Source organism: Polyodon spathula, chromosome 1, assembly GCF_017654505.1.
Source record: "Polyodon spathula isolate WHYD16114869_AA chromosome 1, ASM1765450v1, whole genome shotgun sequence".
Lineage (NCBI taxonomy): Eukaryota > Metazoa > Chordata > Actinopteri > Acipenseriformes > Polyodontidae > Polyodon > Polyodon spathula.
In genome coordinates, this window is record NC_054534.1 from 33,332,027 (window position 1) to 33,358,769 (window position 26,743).

At 39.4% G+C, this 26,743-nt stretch overlaps 1 protein-coding gene across 3 annotated transcripts in view; it reads right to left on the minus strand.

Annotated features, from left to right (window-relative positions):
* LOC121317543 (WD repeat and FYVE domain-containing protein 3-like) overlaps positions 1–24,322 on the minus strand; it is a 97,002-nt gene extending 72,680 nt beyond the window's left edge. For 2 of the 3 annotated variants that reach the window (XM_041253610.1, XM_041253590.1), the window contains exons 1-4: positions 8,823–8,993; positions 2,231–2,429; positions 402–525; positions 181–290 (exon numbers count right to left, since the gene is read on the minus strand). In XM_041253610.1, the coding sequence (XP_041109544.1) occupies positions 181–290; positions 402–525; positions 2,231–2,429; positions 8,823–8,851 (462 nt within the window). In that variant the 5' untranslated portion in view covers positions 8,852–8,993. Of the gene's footprint in view, positions 1–180; positions 291–401; positions 526–2,230; positions 2,430–8,822; positions 8,994–24,060 lie in introns of those variants that run through there. The other variant, XM_041253601.1, reaches the window with a different exon arrangement.
* Between the last annotated feature and the right edge of the window lie 2,421 nt (positions 24,323–26,743).

Genomic DNA, 26,743 nt, shown 5'->3' on the forward strand with positions numbered 1-26,743 from the left:
TTTATTCAGTGACAGTGTGTGGACTGGGATGAAATTGCAGTCTCCTGTGTTCAGTGTATTTTGTAATGTTGTAATGCACTGGGATGGTGCAGTCTCCTGTGTTCAGTGTATTTTGTAATGTTGTAATGCACTAGGATGACGCAGTCCCCCAGTGTCCGGGTGTATTTTAGCCACACAAACCTGCCCCGATGATGCCAGCAGGTTGATGGTCGTGAGCAGCATCCAGCCTCGACTAGCCTCCTCACTGTGATTCACCTCCAGAAACTGAACGATGGCCCGACTGGCAGCCTCTACAAAGGGACAGAGACAAGCCCAGCGCAGCCAGCGAGGACGGGTTTCATTAGACAAAGCCATCAAGGACTTACTGCTACAGCGCCCCATATAGTTTCAGTTATTCGTACCTGTTGATTTGTTAGATGCCCGCCTTCTGATCTCGGTGACCATTAATCGTGATACTTGTGTTGTAAACTGGAGGAGGTCAGAGAACTTCTCTGTCATTGTATTTGAGGGCGCATTGCCAAACACCTTCATTAAAGAGAAAACAAGTCAGTTTCAGCCCTTCCATCGGAATGATCCTGCAAAGCAAATGTCATTAGGTTTCACTTGGACCCATTAACGACTACAGTACTTTATTAAGAAATCTATAACTACTGTACATGCATAATACCAAATAATGGTTTTGTTTCTGTTAATACAAATTAAATTAATTCATTATTAAGCAATTCAAAAATAATATTTCTCAATAGTGGGATTGCTACTGATTCCCTTTCTGATGTCTACAGTTAAACTGAACAGATGTGCTGTTTGTATCTTAAGGTTATACTTTCAAATGTCAGCTTGTTAGCTGAAGCACATAGCAGAGGTCAAATATTAGCAGCATTTGGTTGCTTAGGTAACATCAACTTTATTTGCAGTCTGGTGCGGTGTGTGCGTCTGTGTGTACAGTATGTGTCTCTGTGTGTACGTGTCTGTGTGTCATCTCTGTGTGTGTGTCATTTGTGTGCATCAGTATGTACACGTGTCAGTAAGTGTCTCTGTGCCTTGTGTCTGCTTCTGTGTCAGTATGTGCGCATGTGTGTCTGTTGTGTGTGTGCATCTCTGTGTAGGTGTGCATCGTGTGTGTGCGCGCGTGTCTGTGTTGTATGTGTGTGCCTGTGTGTCTCTGTGCGTCTGTATGTCTGTGTGTCATGTGTGCGTCGTGTTAGAGTGGGCTGCAGTAGAACAGCAAGCAAAGTAAAAGAATAGAAGCCTGAGGAGAGACAGTGGTCTTGCCAATGGCATGCATGGCATGGCACTACCAGTTGTAGAAATGACCAGCGCTTTCCGTGCCCTGCCTCCTAGATCAGTTGATATTTATGTAGCCATGGGGTTTAACCCTGTAACATAGATCTTTCATGTAGCTATGGGGTTCAACTCTGTAACACAGCTCTCTCATGTAGCCATGGGGTTTAACTCTAACACAGAATTTTTTGGCGTACCTTCAGCTTTCAGTCTTACCAGAATCATGAATAAATCTAGAAACAGAAGGACTGCAGTGTCTCTATTTATGGACACTACCCATCAGATTGAAATATCATTCACTGTCTCCAGTAAAGGCTCTGAGAGTATTCATTTTATTTGAATACAATTTTAAAAAATAACGTTTAAGGAAATCATTTATAAATACATGTAGAAATGGCTAAACAGTTGTTTAAATTTTTCACATCAGCAAAACAAAGTAATTGTAGCTCACAAAAGACAATTAAACAGCTTTTCTACTTCTTTCAATCTGTTTCACATTTTCTTGCCTGTCATGTCCTATGTGTGTTTCCTATCACTCGCTATAAATATTGCTGTTTGTGAATACTGTACATCATTATTTACCAGGTATGGCTAGCAAAGAATGACAGTTAGACATGTCCAATAGGGGTGTGCAATAGTACTGTCTGTCTCTGTGCAGTTAGTAGTTAGAAAATAGAAAATCTCTATTCTACAATAAAACAAGAACATTTATGGCAGCAAAAATGGACCTTGATGGCCATTAGCAGCAAAAAAATCCTGTTTTACGGTATCATAACTCAGAGCTGCACTACAGCTGCTCGCCTCTAGTGGTCCTTTTCAAGTAACCTCTCCTCAGAGGCTGGTTAGTACAGTTAAAACAGTGCTGTAAAGCACAAACAGATGCAGACACGTACATACACACACACACACGACCTGTGTCAGAAGACAGGTAGCAGGCTGCCTCTCTCACCCTGTTGAAGACAGGCAGCATCATGTACAGCTTCTCCTCCTGTTCCTTCTGGCTCATGTGGCGCGGCGGGTGGCTGAGCTCACTGAAGAGTCGGCGCAGGTGCATGAGGCCCAGCGCGTTGTCTTGCGGGCTGCACTCCTCCAGGTGGGGCCGCCCTATGATCCTCTTCACCATGTTCATCTTGAGAAGCGAGCCAGCACTGAGGAACAGGACAGCAGCGCTCAGGCAAAACTGCAGTGTAGTAGCTTCAAATCAAATGCATTCATAAGTTCAATGAAAATAGACATCCCAAGCAGCATACTATTCCACTAAACATTGAATTGGAAATGTCCTGTTTTATAAGGCGCTTCAATTTTTTCCCCCCTAAAGTTTCATTTTTAGTACCCTGACGCAGTGTAAACTAGTGCCGGGACAAACATGGAATTTCAATGTTGGGAAATTCGTTCAGACATTAGTTCATTTTCAAAACATTATGAAAGCCCTTATCTGTAATGTAACTGCAAAAATAAAGTATTTTCCTTCTTCAGTTAATGCAGAAGACCAGCTCTGGAGTCATCAACCCTCCTTTTTGTAAAAAAAAAAAAAAAAAAAAAAAAGAAAAACTTGACCTGGCAACAAGCTTGCATTATTTGTGCTGTGGATTGAAACAGGACCCCTGTCTTTGCTGACTACAAAAACAACATCAAATAATCTCAAATCTATTCAGCATCTTAAACGGCAGCAGATCCCACCTTTTAAAAACAGCTCTTTGTAGCATGGCAGCAAGTCCCAATGGTTATGCTGTTCATTGCCCATGTTTGATTGTCAGATACAGCACAGTAAATGCAGAAACCCACCTGAGCTTTCAGTCCCATGCTTCAGTGTACTGTATGAATGAATCAATAGCACTTGGTGTCCGATGGGGTCTTATTACCTAATTTCTGTGTTCTAAGATAATACTAATACACAACAAAGCAAAGCCCTGCGTGACTGTGTAGTCATGTGTCTACAGAAAGCATAATGCCCTGCTTCACTACTGTATAGAAGTGCCATATTTCAAAAGAACATTTCACTGGATTTGGTATACGGTCATTCCACAAACACTGACAACTGAGATTACTAGTATATCTATTTGTTAAGTGAAAACTTATTTCTTACTTATTATGTGTGTATTTTCAGATCAACAAGAAGCCCCAAAAATGTGCTTTGAATCGTTCACTCCCATCAGGTTTACTGCTTTAAAACTAACCTTCCTAATGGGATGCTCTAGGAAATACTGAGCAACAAAGTCAGAGAGACAGTGACTGCAGAAAACCCCACAGCTTCACTGACAGCACAAAGATTAAACTGACACAGATAGAAAACATGAAACCATCATTTCAACAGTGAGAGTACACCAGGCAAAGCCATCTAGAAATGAAATGGGTTAAAACAAGACAATGCTCTCTGTACAGAACCACTCTCTGTGCAGCATAAACAACAACATGATGTCTTAGCAATGCTCTCTGTATAGAACAGGGACATACTGTACAGAACCACTCCCTGTGCAGCAGAAACAAGAACATGATTCTTAGCAATGCTACAGTATCCGAGGGCAGCTCCCTAAGGAAGAAAATTCCCAAGCACTGGAAATATTTACATGAAAAACAATAGAAACTATTTAGTGGCTAAAAATCCTTTATAATAACACCAGAATAAAGTGACACCGTGAGCACTTTACAATCACACTTTCAGGACAGCTCCATGCAGAGTCAGGTGACACTACAGTTATCCTTCCAGGAGAGGGGCCTTCAAGCCACTTAATCCAAGAAATAGATCTTAAACATAATTCATAAACCGGAATGTTCTGATGTTTTATCTACCAATCATACTTCTCTGCTTTTCCTCAGGTGCGTTAAGGAGTAGGAAATTAATTTCTCTTGTAACAATGGTAGTGTATCCAAGACAGGCTTGTCTTCTGTTCCCACAATCAGAGCATTGATCAGCTTTGCTATAGCAGTACAGGTAATCATGAGCTCGATACACTGGTGCTGACACTGCTACACAAACTCTCTTTCTCCTTTACTTCAAATCAGAGCATTGATCAGCTTTTTGGAACTGCAAAAGGGCCATTTTTCAAAATAAAATGATCAAATGTCATCAATGCCGAATCAACATAAAAATGTGCCTCAAATGAACAAGCTACAGAGTCAGCACTGCATTTCTTATTGGGTTTTTTGTTTCCTGGGAATTTCTTAGTAGTCAGATGACAGACAGTAAGGAAAACATAACCAAAAATTGCCAAGGTTCTCCCCAAGCCTTTTCAGCCGGGAGGGTCGTCCGGCTGAAAAAACCAGACCCGCCCGTCTTACAGTAAGGATTGATTGTGCTTCTAGCAGACTAGATCAGTTGCGCGTTGCTGGGTGAAAAAAAAATCTTGGAACCACATGACAGCTGTGTTATGTCTTGACACAACATTTAACCAGTCAGAGAGTTGAAGGGGTGGGTTTTCTGTGTTAAGCACTTGAGAGGTTAAAACATTAAAAATGATATTTTAAAAATATAAATAGTGACAATGAATGCAGGGGGTCAAAATAAGCCGATGATCGGCGCAGTCCACCACCTAATACTATATTTGTGGATATAGGATACGTTATTAAAAAAAAATATTAAGATTATTTTCAGGAATTATCATTCACTCAATTTTTTGTTGTATTATTGTACCGTAAGGTGAAATATAGTACATAATAGCTATACATATGCGCCAAAAAAAAAAAAAAAAATGTATTCCTTTTGTTGTGATATCATAACAATATGTACCCAGGTGCTTGCGAGAGATATTGGGGGTTCATTTATAGAGGCTGTACGCCTTTAAGAAGAAAGGCGTGATGCAATATCAGCCGAACACTTGCCAATTTAAAGGAAGCAATAAGCTCAACAATTAAGCTAATAAGGAAGTGAAAAGGTTACTTTTTTTTGTGAATTCCAATAACCCTACATTATCTTTCCCCAGTCAAATCGCAGAGTGCAAATAAGCACAGTAACTTACCATAATAAAAAACAGTCATGAAAAAGAAAATGTAGAACATAAAAAAGCGCAACCAGATACAGTCAATGAAAGACAAAACATTATTCAAATTCTTTGTCGTATTATGTATTTAAGGCAAGGCAAGTTTATTTTTCCATTAAAAGTGCTCCTGGATATAATGTTCTGCCGCCCAGCTGTACAGAATTTCTGGGAAAAACCCTGATTGCCCTTGAAAGCATATAATATAAATAATTAAAGAAAACAAAGAAATGCATGGAAAGTATAGTGAAATCAATAAAGCACTTACTGTAGACTCATAATAATAGGAATAGAAATCAGGGCTGCTTACTAACTGTTTACATGTAAAGTCACTGAAATCAGTTGAAACATGTACATTCTGTACAGCAGATTCCATTGGGACTGTACCTTCTGTACTGCAGATTCCATTGGGACTGTACCAGCTAAACATGCTGCAGACTGTACCTTCTGTACTGCAGATTCCATTGGGACTGTACCAGCTAAACATGCTGCAGACTGTACCTTCTGTACTGCAGATTCCATTGGGACTGTACCAGCTAAACATGCTGCAGACTGTACCTTCTGTACTGCAGATTCCATTGAGACTGTACCAGCTAAACATGCTGCAGACTGTACCTTCTGTACTGCAGATTCCATTGGGACTGTACCAGCTAAACATGCTGCAGACTGTACCTTCTGTACTGCAGATTCCATTGGGACTGTACCAGCTAAACATGCTGCAGACTGTACCTTCTGTACTGCAGATTCCATTGAGACTGTACCAGCTAAACATGCTGCAGACTGTACCTTCTGTACTGCAGATTCCATTAAGACTGTACCAGCGAAACATTCATTATGAACCATGCTGGCTGCTTGGTGAATACTGTGCCCTGCAACACAACAGCACACACACTGCACTAAATGGAATTAATATCTCACAGAAGCAGCAATGACATTGAGTTAGTTTTCAGTGCTATACTATTTTACAGTGTGTCCATGTTGTAACACTGTCGGCTACATTCTCCAAGCTACTTATATCACATTTATATTACCATGAAGACAATTCTAAAACTAACAATCAACTTATTGACTGGCATTTATCTTATTTACCTTACAGTATTGTAGCCAGAAATAATGAGCTATGGTCTCTGAAACCAGTCGTGAAATTTTGTCTGGTATGTTTATTAAAAAGATTGTCCTAGGCACAATGAGCACCATTGACCCTTGTAGACTGGCCAGACGCCTGCGGCCTTGCCTGTAAGCTGCCCAGAGCTGTGTTGTCCTCCGACGCTGTAGCTCTGGGTTGGCTGCATGGCGGACCTAAAGAGTAAAAAGAAGCAGCCAGCTGACGGCACACACTTCAGAGGACAGCGTGTGTTCGTCTTCGCCACTCCCGAGTCAGCGCAGGGGTGGTAGCAGTGTGCTGAACATAAAAATGTAATTGGACATTTCAAATTGGAAAAAAAAATAACTATTTGGAGTACAAAGCTTGAATTTAGTTAAGGATGTGGTTTGCTGTTACAGCACGGATGGGGAAAAATATATTCATTAAACAGCACATGCAATAGCATATAAGAACTTCCAGGTTCGCTTTGTATGCTTTGAAGAACTCAAAAAAGAACAATACTAGAAGTATAATGGATGCATAAGTAAGTATCTACACAATACATGTGTGTATTACGTGCAGTCATAAAATCTAACAATGTTTTATTTACATTATGTCCGTTTTTCCAACTAACACTCACTATTCTCTTATAAAAAGCCTTTATGTAACTTCAGTTTCTTTTTTTTATTCTCACTCCTTATGAATTCTGCAGTCACATGCATTGAAATGATTACAATTGACTATTTGCTATATGCAGTACGTTAACAGTTGTTTGTTTGTTTTACTAGACATTTTAAAAACCTGTTTGACAAATTTAATACATGCATTACCAGACAGTTAAATAATAAACAATAGTCAAGAACACGTGTTTCGCGGGAAAAGACAGGAGAAAGAAATTTAACAAGTAATATAACGGGCTACTTTTTTATTACGTAAGGACATTATAACGTGCACGTGTGCAGCAAGATCATTTTAAGTGCATTCAGCCTTGGAACTTTGTAAGGCCAGAATCAGTACAAAGAGCATCATCTCTGAAACACAAAGCACAGCTTGAATTCATTCTTGCCACTTCACTTGACTGGGCAGTGAAAAAGGAACTGGTAACTGCACATGGAGTTCAGTATTACTGTTTGTAAAGATCCCCAAGATCAAGCGCAATTGTAGCAAACCGCTGGAAAGCTGCCGGAGGGCAGAAGTGTGGTTATTTTATAGAGTAATGACAGAGTACCAAACCCTGGTCTCCAGGTTTAGACACCAACTAACTGTGTGCTCTGCTAAAAGAGCCGGGCTCCATTACTGGAGCAGAAACATCTCATTGGAAGATGTTACTTTAAACAATAACAAATCTGAAGTTTACATACAGTATGGTGTAAAAGTGATCAGGTACAATCACTCCCTATTTGGGATGTTTTTGATCAATTTTTATGAACGTTTAAACTCTTTGCAAGGTCACCGTTTAAACCATATCTACACACACACATACCATATAGCGCCTACTACAGACATAAACACACATAGTGCACCAATGAAGAGCCAGATCGACCGAGAATAAAACCCGCCCCAGTGTCAATCTCTCTGTTGCAGCAATTAGAAAAGCTACTTGTAGGCAATTGACAAACCCCTTCCTTTTTACCTTCCTGCCCTTACTGTGGCACTAGAGCAGTCCCATACGTGACGGACTACTGATGATAAATTACTAAAATGAATGCATAAAAAAATATGCATTTGGTGACATTTGTCACTTGACTGGTTATACGTCTAGCATATTATTAAACATTTAACCACTTTAGAGTTTATAGGTATAAAATTCCCATCCCTACTCCCTATATTAAACATATGATTGAATTCCTTCCATTGTGTTAATATGTTGACTGTGAAGCTCATTACCTGTGGAACTCCATGACACTTCAGTTTCACTCTTTAATAGAGTTCTCATCCTTTACAGTACAGTAGGTCACAGTTGAAGACATTACTACAATACGTGATGTCCCTTTCAACTGACTATAACCATATCCAGGTAGCTACCGTGGCTGTTCTTTGAAAGCAGCCCTTTTTAAAGGTTTTTAATAGTGTGGTTTGCCTTTTGAAGTCAAAATACCTCTTGATACGTATACAGTACACTTCACGATGTCGCCACTATGGTATGTGGTTTGTAAAGCATGTTTCTTCAGCTCCAGTAGAAACACAACATCAAATAACATGTGCAAACACAGCACCAACATCCAACCCTAAAGGCTGATCACTGATGTGATAATAGTAGCCTTTTTCTAGTATTTACCAACTTTTTGCCAATGTTTTCGACCCAGGCATGCTGCTCTGTGTACCATTTCTTAGGCTGACTGGAGAAAGGATTCCAGTACTTTCCAGCTCGATCACATCCTGGATAGCAGAGAGATTGTAAATACAACAAATAACCTCCCATAGCCGTCCCTTCACAGCAGGGCCCTACAATATTCATTGCAACAATGCACAGTATTGTATACCTGCTGTTCCTTCGATGCCCTGCAGGCATTGCGCTGGATTCCTGGAATATACAGCTTTGTCTGGTGTTATTAACAACAGATCCCACCCTGCGTTGCACAGTGCAGTGCAGAGGCCTGTCAGCTAAGTCTGCCCAAGTCCGGGATTAAGCCGACATCCTGTGGGCAGAGCAGCAGAGGCACCAAAGAAGCTATTGGAGGCACTGGCAGAGCTGAGCCATCCACCACCAGTCAGGGGAAGTCAGTCACGCCAGGGGAGGGAGATACCATCTGCACTGCAGACATGGGAGTCAGTCACACCAGGGAAGGGAGGTACCATCTGCACTGCGACTAGGGGGTCAGTCACACCAGCGAAGGGAGATACCATCTGCGCATAAAATGATCGGAAGACTGAAGCACTGCATGATATAATCATGTGTTATGCACAAACATTACATTTGTGAATAACAAATTAGTTTGTATTTCTGTCTACACTGTCTACTGTGTACACAAAAGGGAAAAACAGAGCATGTGACATTGTTGTAAAATGTAATTTTGATGTTCATTTTTTTCTGAACGCAACTTATTTACATACAAAATCATGGTTGGTTTAAAAAAAAATACTCTTCAGAGTTTCAAACATTAAAGCAAAATCTAGAGTAAAACCAGACTAAAACCAAACAAAATATTTCACACAGAACACATCGCATCATAAACCCTTTAACCACCTAAACCTGGCACAATAAAATCCCAGTTGTTAGTGAAAATAAAATCAATGTAGTTAAAATGTGCAATCGTACAGTACAGTAAGAGGTCAACTGTATCTTTAATAACACTACTAACGTAAAAGACATAATGCAATATACCCCAGCGGTGATGTAATCTGTTCACCCACCAAGACAAAATCCACAGACCACTTCTTAAATTAACTGAAAACAATACAGTTCTGTCCTCTGTCTCTCTGCTGCCGACGCTCTTCTCTGTCTCTATGCTTCTATGCTGCTGACGCTCTTCTCTCTGTCTCTATATTGTAACGTGTTCCTCTCACTCATAAAGAGGCAGGGTTTGTACACATCATTAGAGCTGCGGTCATTTATTTTATCATGAAGACTATGACCCGAGTCGGGTGGAGACTTTTGGCCTGGGACTCGAGTCGAGTGTGTTCTTGCAGGGACAAGTTGAGTCATTTTGATGACAATGACGAGTCATTACAACTCTGCCTGAAGGACTGTAAACAAACATGAATGTCAAGAAGGTAAAGGGTTAGAAACACAACTGTTATATACTTAGTGTAGGGAAAATTGATCTATAATTGAGGGAATGGTGCCGTCACACAAAGTACCACAAAAAAGTGGTTAAAACAAAGACAGAAACGTGGTTAAAACAAACATGGTTAATCAGGATAAGTAAAGTATTATGGCAGCTGGTCAATGGGTTACAGTAGCAAGCCACTGAGATCCAACCTCTTCCCCAGTTGGAAATCAGGAGGCCCAGAGCGGTTCTGTATGGCTAAACTTGACTTGTTACTTAAGCTGTTAATCTTTCTGGGGTTTAAAGCAGTGTTGTAATGTAAGCACTCGCAGTATTTCATTTTACCCAAAGCCATATCTATACTAATTGCATTATTTTTGTGAAAGAAGAATCTAAATGGTGCAATGTACTACTACTGTACCTGTTACATTTTTCATTTGCTGTTGATTATATATTGTGATTATGGATATTGTTAATTCCTCCCTGTTTAGAAAAAAAAAAAAAAAAAAGAGAAAATGCATATTTGTTTAATTGTTTTGCTAATTAATTATCCCCTGCACCTGGTGAGCATTGTAAATTAGAGCCAGGTGCAGGGTATTAAAGAAAGGTAGCCAGTCTGTTCAGGGCTGTTGTGGAAAAGGAAGCAGGAAAGGGCGTGCCCTGTTTCTGAGCAGTCACAACTGTGAGTACTCTATGTACCGGTAAACAGCTTAGCTGTCTGGTGTGTTAGTTAGGACTTTCCTGACAGTTTAGTTAGTGCTCCGAGGGAGCTAGGTGTTTATTTTTGTTTATTTGTTTTTTGTTTTGTGTGTATTATTAAAAATAGCGCGTAAGCACTTTTGAAACCTCAAGTCTGCGTGTCCTGGATCTCAACTATAGGGGCAAATGAACGACCGCAACTGCCGGTCGGGTTACAAAATCTATATATCAGTGCCTTGCAAAAATATTCAGACCCCTGACCAATTCTCTTATTTTATCGAATTACAAATAGTACATTGAAATTTCGTTCTGTTTGATATTTTATTTTTAAACACTGAAACTCAGAATCAATTATTGTAAGGTGATATTGGTTTTACGTTGGGAAATATTTTTAAGAAAAATAAAAAACAGAAATATCTTGCTTGCATAGTATTCAACCCCTGTGCTGTGGAAGCTCCCCGTTTGCACCGATGAAAGAAATTGCCCTAACGAGGACACAATTACCTTACCATTGGCCTCCACCTGTGAACCATTAAAGTTGCTGTCACATTTTCTGGATAAAAACCCCACTTTTGAAAGATCATTGGTAAGGCTGTGAACCTGAAGAGAAATGAAGACCAAAGAGCATTCTACAGAAGTTAGAGATAAAGTAATACAAATGCATAGATTAGGGAAAGGGTACAAAATAATAACCAAGTGTTTGGATATCCCAGTGAGCACAGTTGGATCAATAATCAGGAAGTGGAAGCTGCATCACACCACCCAGGCACTGCCAAGAAAAGGCCGTCCCTCAAAACTCAACGCTCAAACAAGGAGACTTGTGAGAGAAGCCACAGAGAGGCCAACAATCACTCTGAAGGAGCTACAGAGTTCAGTGGCTGGGAGTGGAGTAATGGTGCACCAGTCAACCATATCAAGAGCTCTGCATAACACTGGCCTGTATGGGAGGGTGGCAAGAAAGAAGCCATTACTCAAAAAGTACCATCTGAAAACACATCTGGAGTTTGCCAGAAAGCATGAGAGTGACCCAGCTGCGATGTGGGAAAATGTTTTGTGGTCAGATGAGACCAAGATAGAGCTTTTTGGCCAAAACTCAAAGCGCTATGTGTGGTGCAAACCTAACACTGCCCATGCCTCAAGACACACCACCCCTACAGTGAAGTATGGTGGTGGCAGCATCATGCTGTGGGGATGCTTCTCATCAGCAGGGATAGGGCATCTTGTTACAATTGAAGGAAGAATGGATGGAGCAAAATACAGGAAAATACTGCAAGAGAACCTGCTTCATCCGCTAAAAAACTGAAGCTTGGGAGGAAATTCACCTTGACAATGATCCCAAGCACAACGCCAAAGCAACATTGGACTGGCTCAAGAACAAAAATGTGAATGTCCTACAGTGGCCCAGTCAAAGTCCTGATATCAATCCCATTGAGAATCTGTGGCACTATTTGAAAATTGCGTTCCACAAGCGTCGTCCAACCAACCTGAACAACCTGGAGCAAATCTGCCAAGAAGAATGGGCCAAAAAATCACTCCGACACTGTGTGCAAAGCTGGTACATACTTACCCCAAAAGACTTAAAGCTGTTATTGCAGCGAAAGGTGGCTCTACCAAATATTAATGTGTGGGGGTTGAATACTTATGCAAGCAAGATATTTCAGTTTTTTATTTTTCTTAAAAATATTTACCAACATAAAACCAATGTCACCCTACAATAATTAATTCTGAGTTTAAGTGTTTTAAAATAAAATATCGAACAGAACGAAATTTCAATGTACCATTTGTAATTCAGTAATATGAGAGAATTGGTCAGGGGTCTGAATACTTTTGCAAGGCACTGTATATCTCAATAAAAATCCCTCGTGTCTCCCTACACCCTCTCTCCACTCCACCGTAACCCTTGTGTCTCCCTACACACCCTCTCCGCTCCACCCTAACCCTATAAAGGACATGAAGAAAGTGTCATTTCATTGTCACACCCCTAATCTTAGGAACGTACAGGACAAAACCCTAACCCTAACCCAATCTCCATAGGTCATTATTTGGAATTCATTTTGAAAATGTAATTTTAAAGAAATGCTTTACATTGGTAATGTGCACAGTGTGTGTAGTAGTGTATTTTTAGTAAGAATGTCTAAGAAAACAAGTTTTCTTAAATGTCATCGTGCATCGAAGGTTATGAATCTGGGTATCGATATATTGAATAATGACTGATTGTGCTTCTTGCTGATCACTTGCATGTTGCTGGGTGAAAAAAATAAATCTTGGAACCACATGACAGCTGTGTTACGTCTTGACACACAATTTAACCAATCAGAGAGTCGAAGGGGCGGGTTTCCTATGTTAAGCACTTTGAGAGGCTAAGACGTTAAAAAGACTGCTAAAAAAATAGCCAATTATTTTCAAAGCAAAAATAGTGACAATGAGCAGGGGGTCAAAATAAGCTGGCGATCGGCACAATCCACCACCTAATACTATATTTGCACCGGCTACATTATTAAAAAATATTGAGATTATTTTCGGGTATTATCATTGTCTATTTTTTGTCGTATTATTGTACTGTAAGTTGATATAGTACATAATAGCTATATGTATGCACCAAAAAAAAAAAAAAAGTATTCCTTTTGTTGTGATATTGTAAAAATATGTACAAGCTGCTTGAGAGATATTGGGGGCTCGTGTATAAAGGCTGTACGCCTTTAAAAAGAAAGGTGTGATGGGGTATCAACTGACATACAAATGCTTAAGTGCAGAGGTGCTGGATTATTACACTCCAGTTTAATGCAACAGTTATGATGGTGTGAGTACTGTTGTGTTAAAAAATATATATATTAAAATGAATAGTTGCACTCAAAAAATGTACACTGAGCATCAAAAGAAACTTACCACTTATATTTGAGCATCAAAAGAAATGTATCACTTATATTTGGATAAAATTCACTAGATGTGATTAAAAAATGAAAAACACTGTTTTAGAGCAGGTGCAGTGACTTTTTATTGTGCTGATTAACAACTGACATCACGAATACACGACAAAATGATCTGGCGATCTTGGGCAGGTATTGTGACTCTTGGTCTCCCTGTTTGTGGCCTGTCATTGACAGAGTGTGTCTGGTTATACCATCTCGCCAGGTTTGAAACTGCTGGATGTGAGCACCCCAGACAGCGAGCCGCAGTACGCCGTCCTAGTACAGCCTTTAACATGCTGATTGCACGAAGGCGCTGCTCTCTTGACAGATGTGGTATATTTTTTTTTTTTTTGGGGGGGGGGGGTTCTGCAATTTTCTTTATTGCTTTTATTCAAATCACTCCATATCCAGTGTTCAATCAACTGTCTCACTAATTAAGTGCATATACTTCAGTCTGTCACTCAAGCGTGTCATGGTCAAGGATGAATGATCGAGTAATTAAAAAGAAAACAAACATTTTGTCAATGTCCATCATTGATATACCTTATTTTATTTAGAAAATGAATGTGTTATAATAGTGAAGTTTCTATTAACGCCTGGAATAGATTAAACTGATATGTAACATTACTGCGGTCCTATGTCCATGCCTGTAAGTAATGACCCCCTGCTTACTGTATTAGGTGCAATACAGCAGTCACACCTGTCTTCCACAAACAAGCAGCACAGGTTTGTACTGTGGAAAAGACCAGACTGCTGTATGTGTGCAATATCTCAACGGTCTGGTCTAAAGTATCTCTCTTATTTCACAATCCTCACACTTCATTTCTCAACTTCAACTTTCCACATTCCACTTCCTGAGTGACAGTGACTGAAAACTCCTGATGTGCGCCGTTTCAAAGAAAGAAAAAAACACAAGTGCTTCTCCAGGTTGAACAAAATGTTGTTTTTTCTCAGTGTACTGCATTAAATTACTCAGTATTAAATAAATTAGAAATATCATTAACAGTTAACTACAGTACAAGAATCAGTCATTCCTTCAGATAGTGTTGGTAGCTGTTCAGCAAAATAACCTCAAACAGTAAAATACAATTTAATAATTCATGACTTTGTGAACAGGGTCTGCTGTTACTTTTCTACTGAAGCAGGCTTCAATGTAGGAAATACAGACTACACAACTGTGCATGACTAATGGGCAGGTTTACTGGTCACAGATACAGCACAAGCAGCACACTTTTTGTTGGAGTAACATTTACATCAAATATCTAATATGAATGTGAATATATGGGATGAAATTGACCAACACAAGTCTCCATCTGGTAAGGAATGCAGGAGCAAAAGCAGTTAAAACCACATAATGATCGGAAGGACAGGTTTTCACAAGAGCTCCTGTGACCCCACCAGTCAGTGGAAGAGTGTGGCAATAAACAGATAAGAAGAAAGGAGAGAGCATCACTATGCAACCCCCTGCAATGGAAGGGTGTTAATAAGAGACCAGAACAGAGGAAGATCCTGAGATCAGATCAAAGGAAATACCATTGCATGGTTCGCGGGAAAGGGACCGACACTTGAATTTACAAGTCGTATATATATTCACAGAATGTCCCCTACCAACAGAGAGGGGGCTGTAAAGTGGTGTAATTGATATCCTAACACTTTTAACCAAATCACAAGGTCTGCTTAAGGATGGTCAAATCTGAACATATACATGCATGTATTTTTGTACTGGTTAGCTAGTCAGCCTGACAAGGTTGCCTCAGTATATTGTCTTGACAACACAAGTTAATGTATTAAGCTAAGTTGAATATCTCTTGAAGTTGAGCTTCTGGGTTGACGCCAGATTTAATTAATACTATTAAGTTGAGCTGCAAGTAATGGTGGTGCCTGTGACACATGAAAACAAGCACTGAACAGGGGTTTGACAGGTCAGATTTTTCAAAGTGTTCCAGATCTTCTTCATACTCACTGCACACACAGGACTGCTCTATTTAAAAAAAAAAAAAAGTATTTTACCTTAATTCCATTTTATAGCGTTGCATGGAACACCTACAGTAGTGGTTTGGGAATAAAGTCTGAATACATTTTTATTTGGGCTGAAAACACATCATAGTGTGTATTGTGAGAGCTGCAACGATTATTCAAATTCATCGATTCATCGTTCCCCCCCGATAAAGCATGCATAAGCCTTGTTCTCAGAGCTGCGGGTGATTCTAAAGATTTCGAAAAAAATATAAAAAGTGTGAACGCAGAGACAGTAGGATTAGCGTTTGTTTATTTATTTAAGGCAAATGTTTCCCGTAAATGTATCAACACGGGCTAGACTCCCTATGTCTTTTTCTTTTTTGTTTTATTTGATGTGCCCACTTTCTCCTATTCTCTACACTAGGATCAAAATCTCTTCCTCTGCCCCCCCCCCCCCCATCATTGTGTTAGTTAAAGGCCTAATATTACGGAAATATAAATTAATTTCTTACTTATCAGGCTCCCCACCTGTAAACTGCCTCGTTACTTTGAAATGTTTGTACAACTATGCCGATGCATCTACCTCAAAACGCCTGGTGACCTGCAACTTAAGCGATTTATATTTTTGCAACAAAGCTCCTTCGTTGAATAATAATTATAATAATAATGCAAGGATGATATTTTGTGTATTTCTAATAACTTATTTAGTGTTTAGCGTTCACTGTTGAGTGGTAGAGTTAAAAGAAAGATCATCAGAATGAAACAGAAAGAAATACACAAAATATTATCCTTACATTATTAGAATTATTATTCAACGAAGGGGCTTTGTATTAAATACAACAAGTGTAAAACAATCGTTTTGATATTTTATAAACTGCATATTTCTTGATGACCGGATGTCTTTATTTCCTGCAAGCCTTCTTGCAGTGTTGAACGTGCCAAAGCAGTGAATAACAGCATTGTGAATATGATCATGAAAGACCTCCGTCCAATATCTATAGTGCAGGGGGAAGGAATCCGAAAATTTCTTGAGCTTTTTGAGCCTGGATACCAGCTGCCTTCGAGAACATTTACCCAAATGATTGAGAAGTGCACTGGCACTATGGAAAATATTAAAGCAGAGCTGAAAACTGCAGAAAAGACTGCCTTAACCTCTGACATCTGGACTAGCACCAATTGAGATATACATGTCAGTGACAAACCATTTCATCACTGAAGACTGACCATTAAAAACCATAAATCTTGCCACAAAACCTCTTGCAGAAAAAACACACAGGTGAAAACATTGTGATCTGGATTGAAGAAGTGCTTAACAAATTAGAATTAGAAGCATCTTGTATTTGTGCATTTGTTTGTTACAATTGTATTGCCTCTTGAAGATACCAAATATAACTCATGTCTTTAGTTTCCTCAACAAATAATTATTAAAATGGCTATTAAGATTTGAAAACAAAACAGGTTACTTTTTTAAAGTACATCCCACTGTGAAATGTAATAGAAAAGTTTTTTGTTTGTTTTACAAGTAAAGAAAATTACTTTTTTCATTCCATTCCATTGTTAGAAAAACATTTATAAAAAAGCAATAATTAACATATAGTTGCTTTTTGTCTTATGAAGTGGTCAACTTAAATAAATAGTTTCTGCTAGTAAAATTATAAAGTTTATTTGTGGTTTGTTTTAATTGTCTCAAAGCATTAGTTAGCTGCCATCATTTGACCTTGACAGTTTTTATGAGAATGATACTACGTAGAGTATTCCTAATTTAATATTTATTTTAGATACTTTAGAAAATGTAGATTATTTTTTGTTGCCGAAATAGAAAAGCAAAGGAAGTGCAATCATCTCGAAACATTTATTACACTAGGTACATAAAAATCTGCAAACATGGTTCAACTTGCTAGCTACTGAGTGATGTGTTGGTATTTATCCGAATAATCAAAGCAATAATCGATAGATTAATTTATTACACTAATAATCGTTTCATGCAGCTGCTTACTGTAAGCAAAACACAGTACAGCGTGTGCTGTGAGAGCTGCTTACTGTGTGCAAAACACAGTACACCCAATAACAATAAGGGTAAACACAGGGGGAACTACTTTAAGCCAGAAAGGAATCAATTCCCACAATTAATTGTTTTGAGATTCCGTTTTTATCATGGAGCTCTCCTAAATCCCTTGTTTAGAAAGATACAGGGTATTAACGCTTGTAACAGAGTAGCCACCTGCCGTGTGGGTGCGCGCATTTGCTGCTGAGTGACAGGCAGGAGATCGAGACGGAGGATGAAGTTGATACGCCCCGCAGAGGAACAGGATTTATTTACATATCAACACAGTGAACAGCTCACCTGACACTACCAGCAATGGCAGCACATGGATCACATACAACACAGTGTACAAGAACTTTGGTGGGACCTACAATATCTGAACTAATCTTCTCTGTTCAATAATAATAATAATAACGTTGCTAAAGAGGTTGATCATTACTGTACAGTGGAATCCCATAACAAAAGATTGTTTCAATCTCTAGCTAGAACAGTGGTCCTCAGAGTGGTGCCTGCAGGCAAATTCGTACCCGTGAAGCAAGGCCATCGTGCCCGCGGCAGCTGTTCTTAAATTATGGGTCGCGAACACATTTCTGGAGGGTCGCAGCGTGGGAAAATAAATAAAGCTTTAAACACGTTTTCCAAAAATAGCGTCACAGCAGTCTGTTGACAGCGCTGCTTGCTTATGCTGTGCTTGTACATACTCGACATTTTTTTTTTCGTGAAGGGCTTCTGCGATACGATCAACCAATTGAATATCTGCATTGTCTCCACTGTAGCCCAACCATAAGTTAGCTGGGTGGGGCATAAACTGTGTTTGTTTTAGCTGCAAGTACTGACAGTAAGTTTAACCAACAGCGGACTCAAACATCTGCTGAGTTTTACGCAGCTGTCCAATCAAGAAGACGATGTGCACAGTATTCTGCATGAAGTGTGAAAGATCTGACAGCTGTCCAATCATTCGTGAACACAGGCGGGGTGTTAATATGCCGGGTAAGCACTGAATTTTGCCGACTGTTATTGAGAAAAATAATACATTTCAAAATTTAGAATTTAATTTTCTCTCTCTATATTTTTTAATTTCATCAGACAAGTGAAACACAGTAGATTTAGTTACGAATCCACTTTCTCTGAACAATTGTACTGGAGATGACGATCTTTAAAACAGAGTAGAGTTGACAAATTTGCCAAATTGAAACAAAGTGAGACACTATCTATTCTCTTTTATATTAGTTTATTCAGGGTTATGTGCACAAACATGCCATTTAAAAATATTTGCATTGCGTATTTTATATAAATTATTTAAAATAATAATAAAAGTGCAGCACGCACAATTACTTCCTGAGACATGTCCTTATCAGAGTGAGCCAAGAATAACTCCCCCACCCCCCACACACACGCTCTGTATACGTTTCGGGATGACAGTGTTTAAGATAAAACCCTATACAATAGTCAGCGTGCCCGCAAACAGCCAAGTAAGATCAATTTATGCCCATGAACAAATTACTTTGTGGATCACTGAGCTAGAACTATATCCAAATGGGTGGGCTGTGAGCAGCTTGCAATGCAACATTTAGAAATGCTTAACCATTTTTTCCAACAGGCATTACAATGCAGACACATTCCTTTAGTCAACAATTATACTTTACAGGGGCTGCTACTGTTTATTGTGTCAAGCCTGAATAAAACAACAGGCATGCATACTTTCCATGTTTACAGGCGATTTACAGTGCCTACAGAAAGTCTACACCCCCTTGAACTTTTATCGCATTTTGTTGTGTCAGTGCCTCAGAGTTTCATGCATTTAAATGAGGATTTTTTCCACTTATCGACACACCATACTCCACACTGTTAAAGGGAAAAAAGTTTTTATTGAGAAAAAATATACAGCTCTGGAAAGAATTAAGAGACCACTGCAAAATTATCAGTTTCTCTGGTTTTACTATTTATAGGTATGTGTTTGGGTAAAATGAACATTTTTGTTTTATTCTATAAACTACTGACAACATTTCTCCCAAATTCCAAATAAAAATATTTTCATTTAGAGCATTTATTTGCAGAAAATGACAACTGGTCAAAATAACAAAAAAGATGCAGTGTTGTCAGACCTCGAATAATGCAAAGAAAATAAGTTCAGATTCATTTTTAAACAACACAATACTAATGTTTTAAGAGAAGAGTTCAGAAATCAATATTTGGTGGAATAACCCTGATTTTGAGCTTACCCTGAGCTTTCATACGTCTTGGCATGCTCTCCACCAGTCTTTCACATTGATGTTGGGTGACTTTATGCCACTCCTGGCGCAAAAATTCAAGCAGCTCGGCTTTGTTTGATGGCTTGTGACCATCCATCTTCCTCTTGATCACATTCCAGAGGTTTTCAATGGGGTTCAGGTCTGGAGATTGGGCTGGCCATGACAGGGTCTTGATCTGGTGGTCCTCCATCCACACCTTGATTTACCTGGCTGTGTGGCATGGAGCATTGTCCTGCTGGAAAAACCAATCCTCAGAGTTGGGGAACATTGTCAGAGCAGAAGGAAGCAAGTTTTCTTCCAGGACAACCTTGTACTTGGCTTGATTCATGTGTCCTTCACAAAGACAGATTTCCAGCCCAATTCCAGCCTTGCTGAAGCACCCCCAGATCATCACCGATCCTCCACCACATTTCACAGTGGGTGCGAGACACTGTGGCTTGTAGGCCTCTCCAGGTCTCTGTCTAACCATTAGACGACCAGATGTTGGGCAAAGCTGAAAATTGGACTCAGAAGATGGCCTTACTCCAGTCCTCTACGGTCCAATCCTTAGTCTTTTGCAAACCTCAGCCTGGCTCTTCTTTGCTTCTCATTGATGAACGGCTTTTTTCTAGCTTTGCACGACTTCAGCCCTGCGCCTAGGAGCCTGTTTCGAACCGTCCTCGCTGTGCACTTCACCCCAGCTGCCATTTGCCATTCTTTTTGTAGGTCACTTGATGTCATCTTACGGTTGCTGAGTGACATTCGAATGAGTTGGCGGTCATCCCGGTCAGTGGAGAGTCGTTTTCGCCCTCTGCCGGTCTGTAGCTTTGTTGTCCCCAATGTGTGCTGCTTGACCTTGTTCTTATGAACCGCCGTCTTTGAAATTTTAAAGATGGAAGGAACCCGACGCTCACTGTATCCCTCTGCCAGTAAAGCCAGAATTGAAACCTTCTTTTCCTCACTCAAAACTTTCTTTTTCAACTCTTTGGGCATGGTCAATAGTTATTTTTTGATTCCAATTATTTTTGAGGTACTACTAGCACTGTTTTGCCATCCAGCTGGTCCTATTGCAAGAGGATAGAGATGACCACAGTTCAGGTGATCCCCTAATCAGTACCTCATTCAGTAGAATGAGGTGTGCCTGTGTTGGAATTCAACAGACACTGGAATGGAATGGCTGCCATATATGTAGAGATGCTGATTTAAGAAAAATTTGCAGTGGTAATTTTTTCCAGAGCTGTATATATTAAAAATACAAAACTGAAAGATCATAATTGGATAAGTCTCTACCCCCTGAGTTAATACTTGGTGGAAGCACCTTTGGCAGCAATTACAGCTGTGAGTCAGTTGGGATAGGTTTCTACCAACTCTGCACACCTAGATTTGGCAATATTTGACCATTCTTCTTTACAAAACTGTTCAAGCTCTGTCAAGTTCTTGGGGAGCATTGATGGACAGCAATCTTCAAATCATGCCACAAATTTTTGATTGGATTTAGGTCGGGGTTCTGACTGGGCCACTCAAGGACATTTACCTTATTGTTCGTTAGCCACTCCAGTGTAGCTTTGGCTGTGTGCTTTGGGTCGTTGTCATGCTGAAAGGTGAACACCCGTCCCAGTTTCAGCTTTCTTGCAGAGGACAGCAGGTTTTCCTCAAGGACTTCTCTGTACTTTGCTCCATTCAATTTCCCTTCTATCCTGACAAGTGCCCCAGTCCCTGCCGATGAAAAACATCCCCATAACATGATGCTGCCACCACCATTCTTCACAGTTCTTTGGGTGATGCGCTGTGTTGGGTTTGCGCCAAACATAACGCTTTGTATTTAGGCCAAAAAGTTACATTTTAGTTTCGTCAGGCAACATAACTTTTGCTACATGGCTAGAGAATCTCCTGGGTGTTTTTTTTGCATACTTCAAGCGGGATTCAAAGTGGGCTTTCTTGAGTAATAGCATCCTTCTTGCCACCCTACCATACTGGCCAGATTTGGTGAGTGCTTGGGATATTGTTGTCACATGCACAATTTGACCAGTCTTGGCCATAAAAGCCTGTAGCTCTTGCAAAGTTGCCATTTGCCTCTTGGTAGCCTCTCTGATCAGTCTCCTTCTTGTTCGTCATCCAGTTTGGAGGGACGGCCTGATCTAGGCAGGGTCTTGGTGGTGCCATACACCTTCCACTTCTTAATAATCGTCTTGACTGTGCTTGACCCCCTCATCTGTGCCTTTCAACAACTTTGTCCCAGAGTTCTTTTGAAATAGCCTTGGTGCTCATGGTTGAGTGTTTGCTTTGAAATGCACTACCCAGCAGAGGGAACCTACAGGAACTGCTGAATTTATCCTGAAATCATGTGAATCACTACAATTTAACTTAAGCTGGTATGTGATTTTGAAGGTGTTTGGTTACACCTGAGCTAATTTAGGACTGCTATTACAAGGGGGGTGGACACTTATCCAACCAAGCTATTTCAGTTTTTATTTTTAATTAATTTTCTGCAAATTTCTACAACATTTTTTTTTCACTTGGAAGTTGTGAGGTAGGATGTGTAGATAAATGAATATATATATATATATATATATATATATATATATATATATATATATATATATATATATATATATATATATATATATATATTAATTCCAGGCTATAAGGCAACAATAGGTGAAAATTTTGAAAGGGGGTGTGGACTTTCTATAGGCACTGTAAATGAAAAACAGAATGGTTTTGAAATGAAAGTCACAAACACTGGTAATCAAGAGCTAGTTTATGAAATGCACGTTTGTGGTTGTTTAAAACTTTTACATTTTTTGTTTTCCCAAACTCTGCTGCTGGATTGTAATGAACTCTGTAAATTACTGGTATTGTTTTTTTTTTGTATTATTATTTAATGTATTTTTTCATTATTATTTTGTACTGTAGTTTACAGTCGCGTTAGTCGAGGCAGTATACTAATACCAGTGAAACCACAAGGGCAACAATCGCGTCAGTCAGCATATTAATTTCAATAAATATATAATGCAGCATAATAATAATAACAATAATAATAATAATAATAATAATAATAATAATTATTATTATTATTATTATTATTATTATTATTATTATTATTGGCCTTTTTATCGAAAATACCTTAAATTTCACAGATCGAACAATTCGCCTCTAATAACTGACACATTTGCATGCACGGGCTGACAGCACATTTAATACAGTATTAAACCGACTTTCTTTATCCGCGTTGCAGTACAGTTACATACTGAGGACTACTACAACGAACTCGAGGCAGCAGATTAGAGTTACATAAACCTTCAAAAAGCGGCCAGCGCTCTACTCGTTTTTTAAATGTATTTTACATGAAATTAAAAAGTGCAGTTCTGCAAAATCAGTGTTCTAATATTGCTCATACCAGCAGTCGCGAAAACGCTCTAAACACCAAACATCTACCAATACGCATTCATCACTGTACAATGGTAAGGTATTAACTCAAAATGACTCATCTAACTAACATTGTGCAGTGCTAGTGGAAAGGATGTCTCACAAACTATCATAGCAGCAGTCCCACTGTAGTACGCAGCACAGACAAAAACGCCCTGGCGATCAGAGCCCAGCATCAACAGAGGATGGCACAAATATTCGACTTATCTATATTGTTCATTGGATATATACTGTTTCACACAGATCCAATTCCCGCCCTGATAAAATAAAGACCGTCACAGGTGACTGTATAATAATATTCACACTTCTAATTCCGGCGCCTCCGTGCATTATGTGTACAGTCAGTCAGACAATACATGTACAGTATAAAAAAGGACGTCGGGAAAGAACGAGCCATGATCGATGACAAGTATCGTTGCAATAGCTTCAAATAGCATCGACGTTTTACCCCTCTTAAACTGACAACAGCGGCCTGTAAACCCCCAGACAGAGGTAAAACAAAAACAAACACAAACAAACAAACAAAAAAAAAAAACACAACGACAAAAACACACAACCATTCTGGCAGCAAGGAACATGGTCAAACTGGTACTTCCTCGTCAGAGGATTTTCACCTATTGACACAACCAGAATAATAACAAACTAACCGCTTTCGTGCACGAATGAGAGAAAAAAAAAACTGCCATATTTTGGTAAAGGATGTTGGCATAATGTAATGGCAGTGCCCCTTTCCTACTCACCAGGCAGTCGGTGGTTTTGTTTTGATTTTTTTTTTTTTTTTTTTTTTAATCCACAGGGATCGGGGTCAGGGAGAATGAAGGTTTGTTTGCTTATATGTATGTTTGCTAATGACGGCTTTCTGTTTTCATTTTATCCATCAACGATGAATAACGCCGCAATGCTGGAGTGGCTACTGACCCTGTTCCTTCTACTGGTGGCCATCTTTAATCCTGAACATCCCAACAACACAGCCTGCTCCAACACTGCTTCGCTGCATTCTGGGTAACAAAACATAGCCCCCTTCGTTCCAGTTGCATTGTTTGCAGTTCAGGGAATAGAAACAGTGGGAAAACACTGACATCTACAGCATAGAGTGGGACAAAAAAACTCGAAACATCCTAGAATTTGAGACATCCCAAAACTCGAGGCAGGCCAGATTAAAAGCAGTATTTCCAACCAGGTACAGGCGAGTATTATACACAAAAACAGGAAACAATGCATCCAAGCAGAAAGATGCATGGCTAATTAACCTTATTTACCTTTTTGAGGAGGCAACATCAACAGTGGATAACTGCAAAGCATATGACGTGGTTTATTTAGATTTCCAGAAAGCTTTAGACAAAGCCCTGCATAAAAGATTAATTCTCAAACTGAACACAGTAGGGATTCAAGGAAATGGATGCACATGGATTAGGGAGTGGTTAACATGTAGAAAACAAAGTACTTATTAGAGGAGAAACCTCAAAATGGAGCGAGGTAACCAGTGGCGTACCACAGGGATCAGTATTGGGTCCACTGCTCTTCCTAATCTACATTTAATGACTTAGATTCTGGTCCAGTAAGCAAGCTTGTTAAATTTGCAGATGATACAAAAATAGTGGCAAACACTGTTGCAGCATCCAAAATGTTCATTCATTCAAAATTCTCTAGACAGCATTCAGAACTGGGCAGACACATGACAAATTATATTTAATAGAGAATAATGTAAGGTACTGCACGCAGGTAATAAAAATGTGCATTATCAATATCATGGGAGATATTGAAAATGAAGAAGGAATCTATGTGAAAGACTTAGGAGTTTATATTGTCTCAGATATGTCTTCATCTAGACAATGTGGGGAAGCTATAAAAAAGTCCAACAAGATGCTTGTAAATATATATATATATATATATATATATATATATATATATATATATATATATATATATATATATATATGTTTAATTTAAATCAAGGGAAGTAATGTTAAAACTTTACAATGCATTTGTAAGACCTCATCTAGAATACTGTGTTCAGTTCTGGTCACCTTGCTACAAAAAGGATACTGCTGCTCTAGAAAGATTGCAAAGAGGAGCGACCAGAATTTTTCTAGGTTTAAAAGGCATGTCCTATGCAGACAGGCTTAAGTAGCTGAATCTATTTAGTCTTGAACAAACAATGGCGATTTGATTCAAGCATTCAGAATTTTAAAAGGTATTGACAATGTTGACCCAAGGGACTTTTTCGGCCTGAAAAAAAAGGGTCACAAATGGAGATTAGATAAAGGGACATTCAGAACAGAAAATAGGAGGCACCTTTTTTTACACAGAGAATTGTGAGGGTCTGTAACCAACTGCCCAGTAATGTTGTTGAAGCAGACATCCTGGGATCCTTTAAGAAGCTGCTTGATGAGATTCTGGGATCAATAAGCAACGAACAACCAAACAAGCAAGATGGGCCGAATGGCCTGCTCTCCTCTTATGTTCTTATGTTCAGTAGCGTAAAAAACAAGATGAAGATTATTGATCAAGATGAAGAGGAAACAAAGAACCAGACACTGAATGGTGGAACGTCCATGGATATCAGGACTGCTCAGTCCCTGACCACGTTCCGACGTCTCCTCAAGACACACCTGTTCAGACAGCATCTGTAAACACTACAACTCTCGACCATGCTGGACTATATGGCACCCAGCTGTACCTGCACTGAACCACTCCATACCTTTCTGTATTCAGCTACTTTTCTTACCTACAACTACTTACTATATCTTGTATTTGATTTTACTCTTATAGGTATTTGTACTTAAATCTTCTGTAATTCCTAGTTGATACAGTTCGCTGCTGAAACAGCAGTTTGATTGGTAGTCAGATGATATGTATGCTTTAAGTTTTACAATGGACTTCGTTCACAAAATGTGAAAACAAGAAATATCCGTCAAGATAGAAAGTCCTCCCGCAGCAAACACATTTGTAGCTGCTGTAGACAGCATGTAAAGAGGCCTCTGGTGAACGAGAGACTGGACTGTGAGACCTTGGTCTTTCTGCTCACACTATATCATCTGAACTAAGAGCTGAGCTGCAAGCCTTGCTGACTGCAGAATTCACACACAAGGTGTCACTGTGCGCTAAGTTTAAAATGTCATTTAGGAAACCAGTTGGGATTTGCACGGTAATTACAAAACATGTGTGGAAAGTGAATTTCAACTATAAGTAATCCGGTTGAAAGCTAAGGAAGGAGGATATTTAATGAGAAACTCATATTTAACACTGTCATCCCTAAAGTTTGTTCTGGAAAATCATTTTCCTTTCTCTGCCACTGCTTTAGCCCCAGGCTGAAAGGTTCTCTTTGAAGGTGATTGACTCAATGTGGGAGAAGGAGGAGGTGGATTCCCTGCAGTAGTCAGTTTTGAGGGGTGCTGTATCTGCAGGTATGTGGTGGTTTCC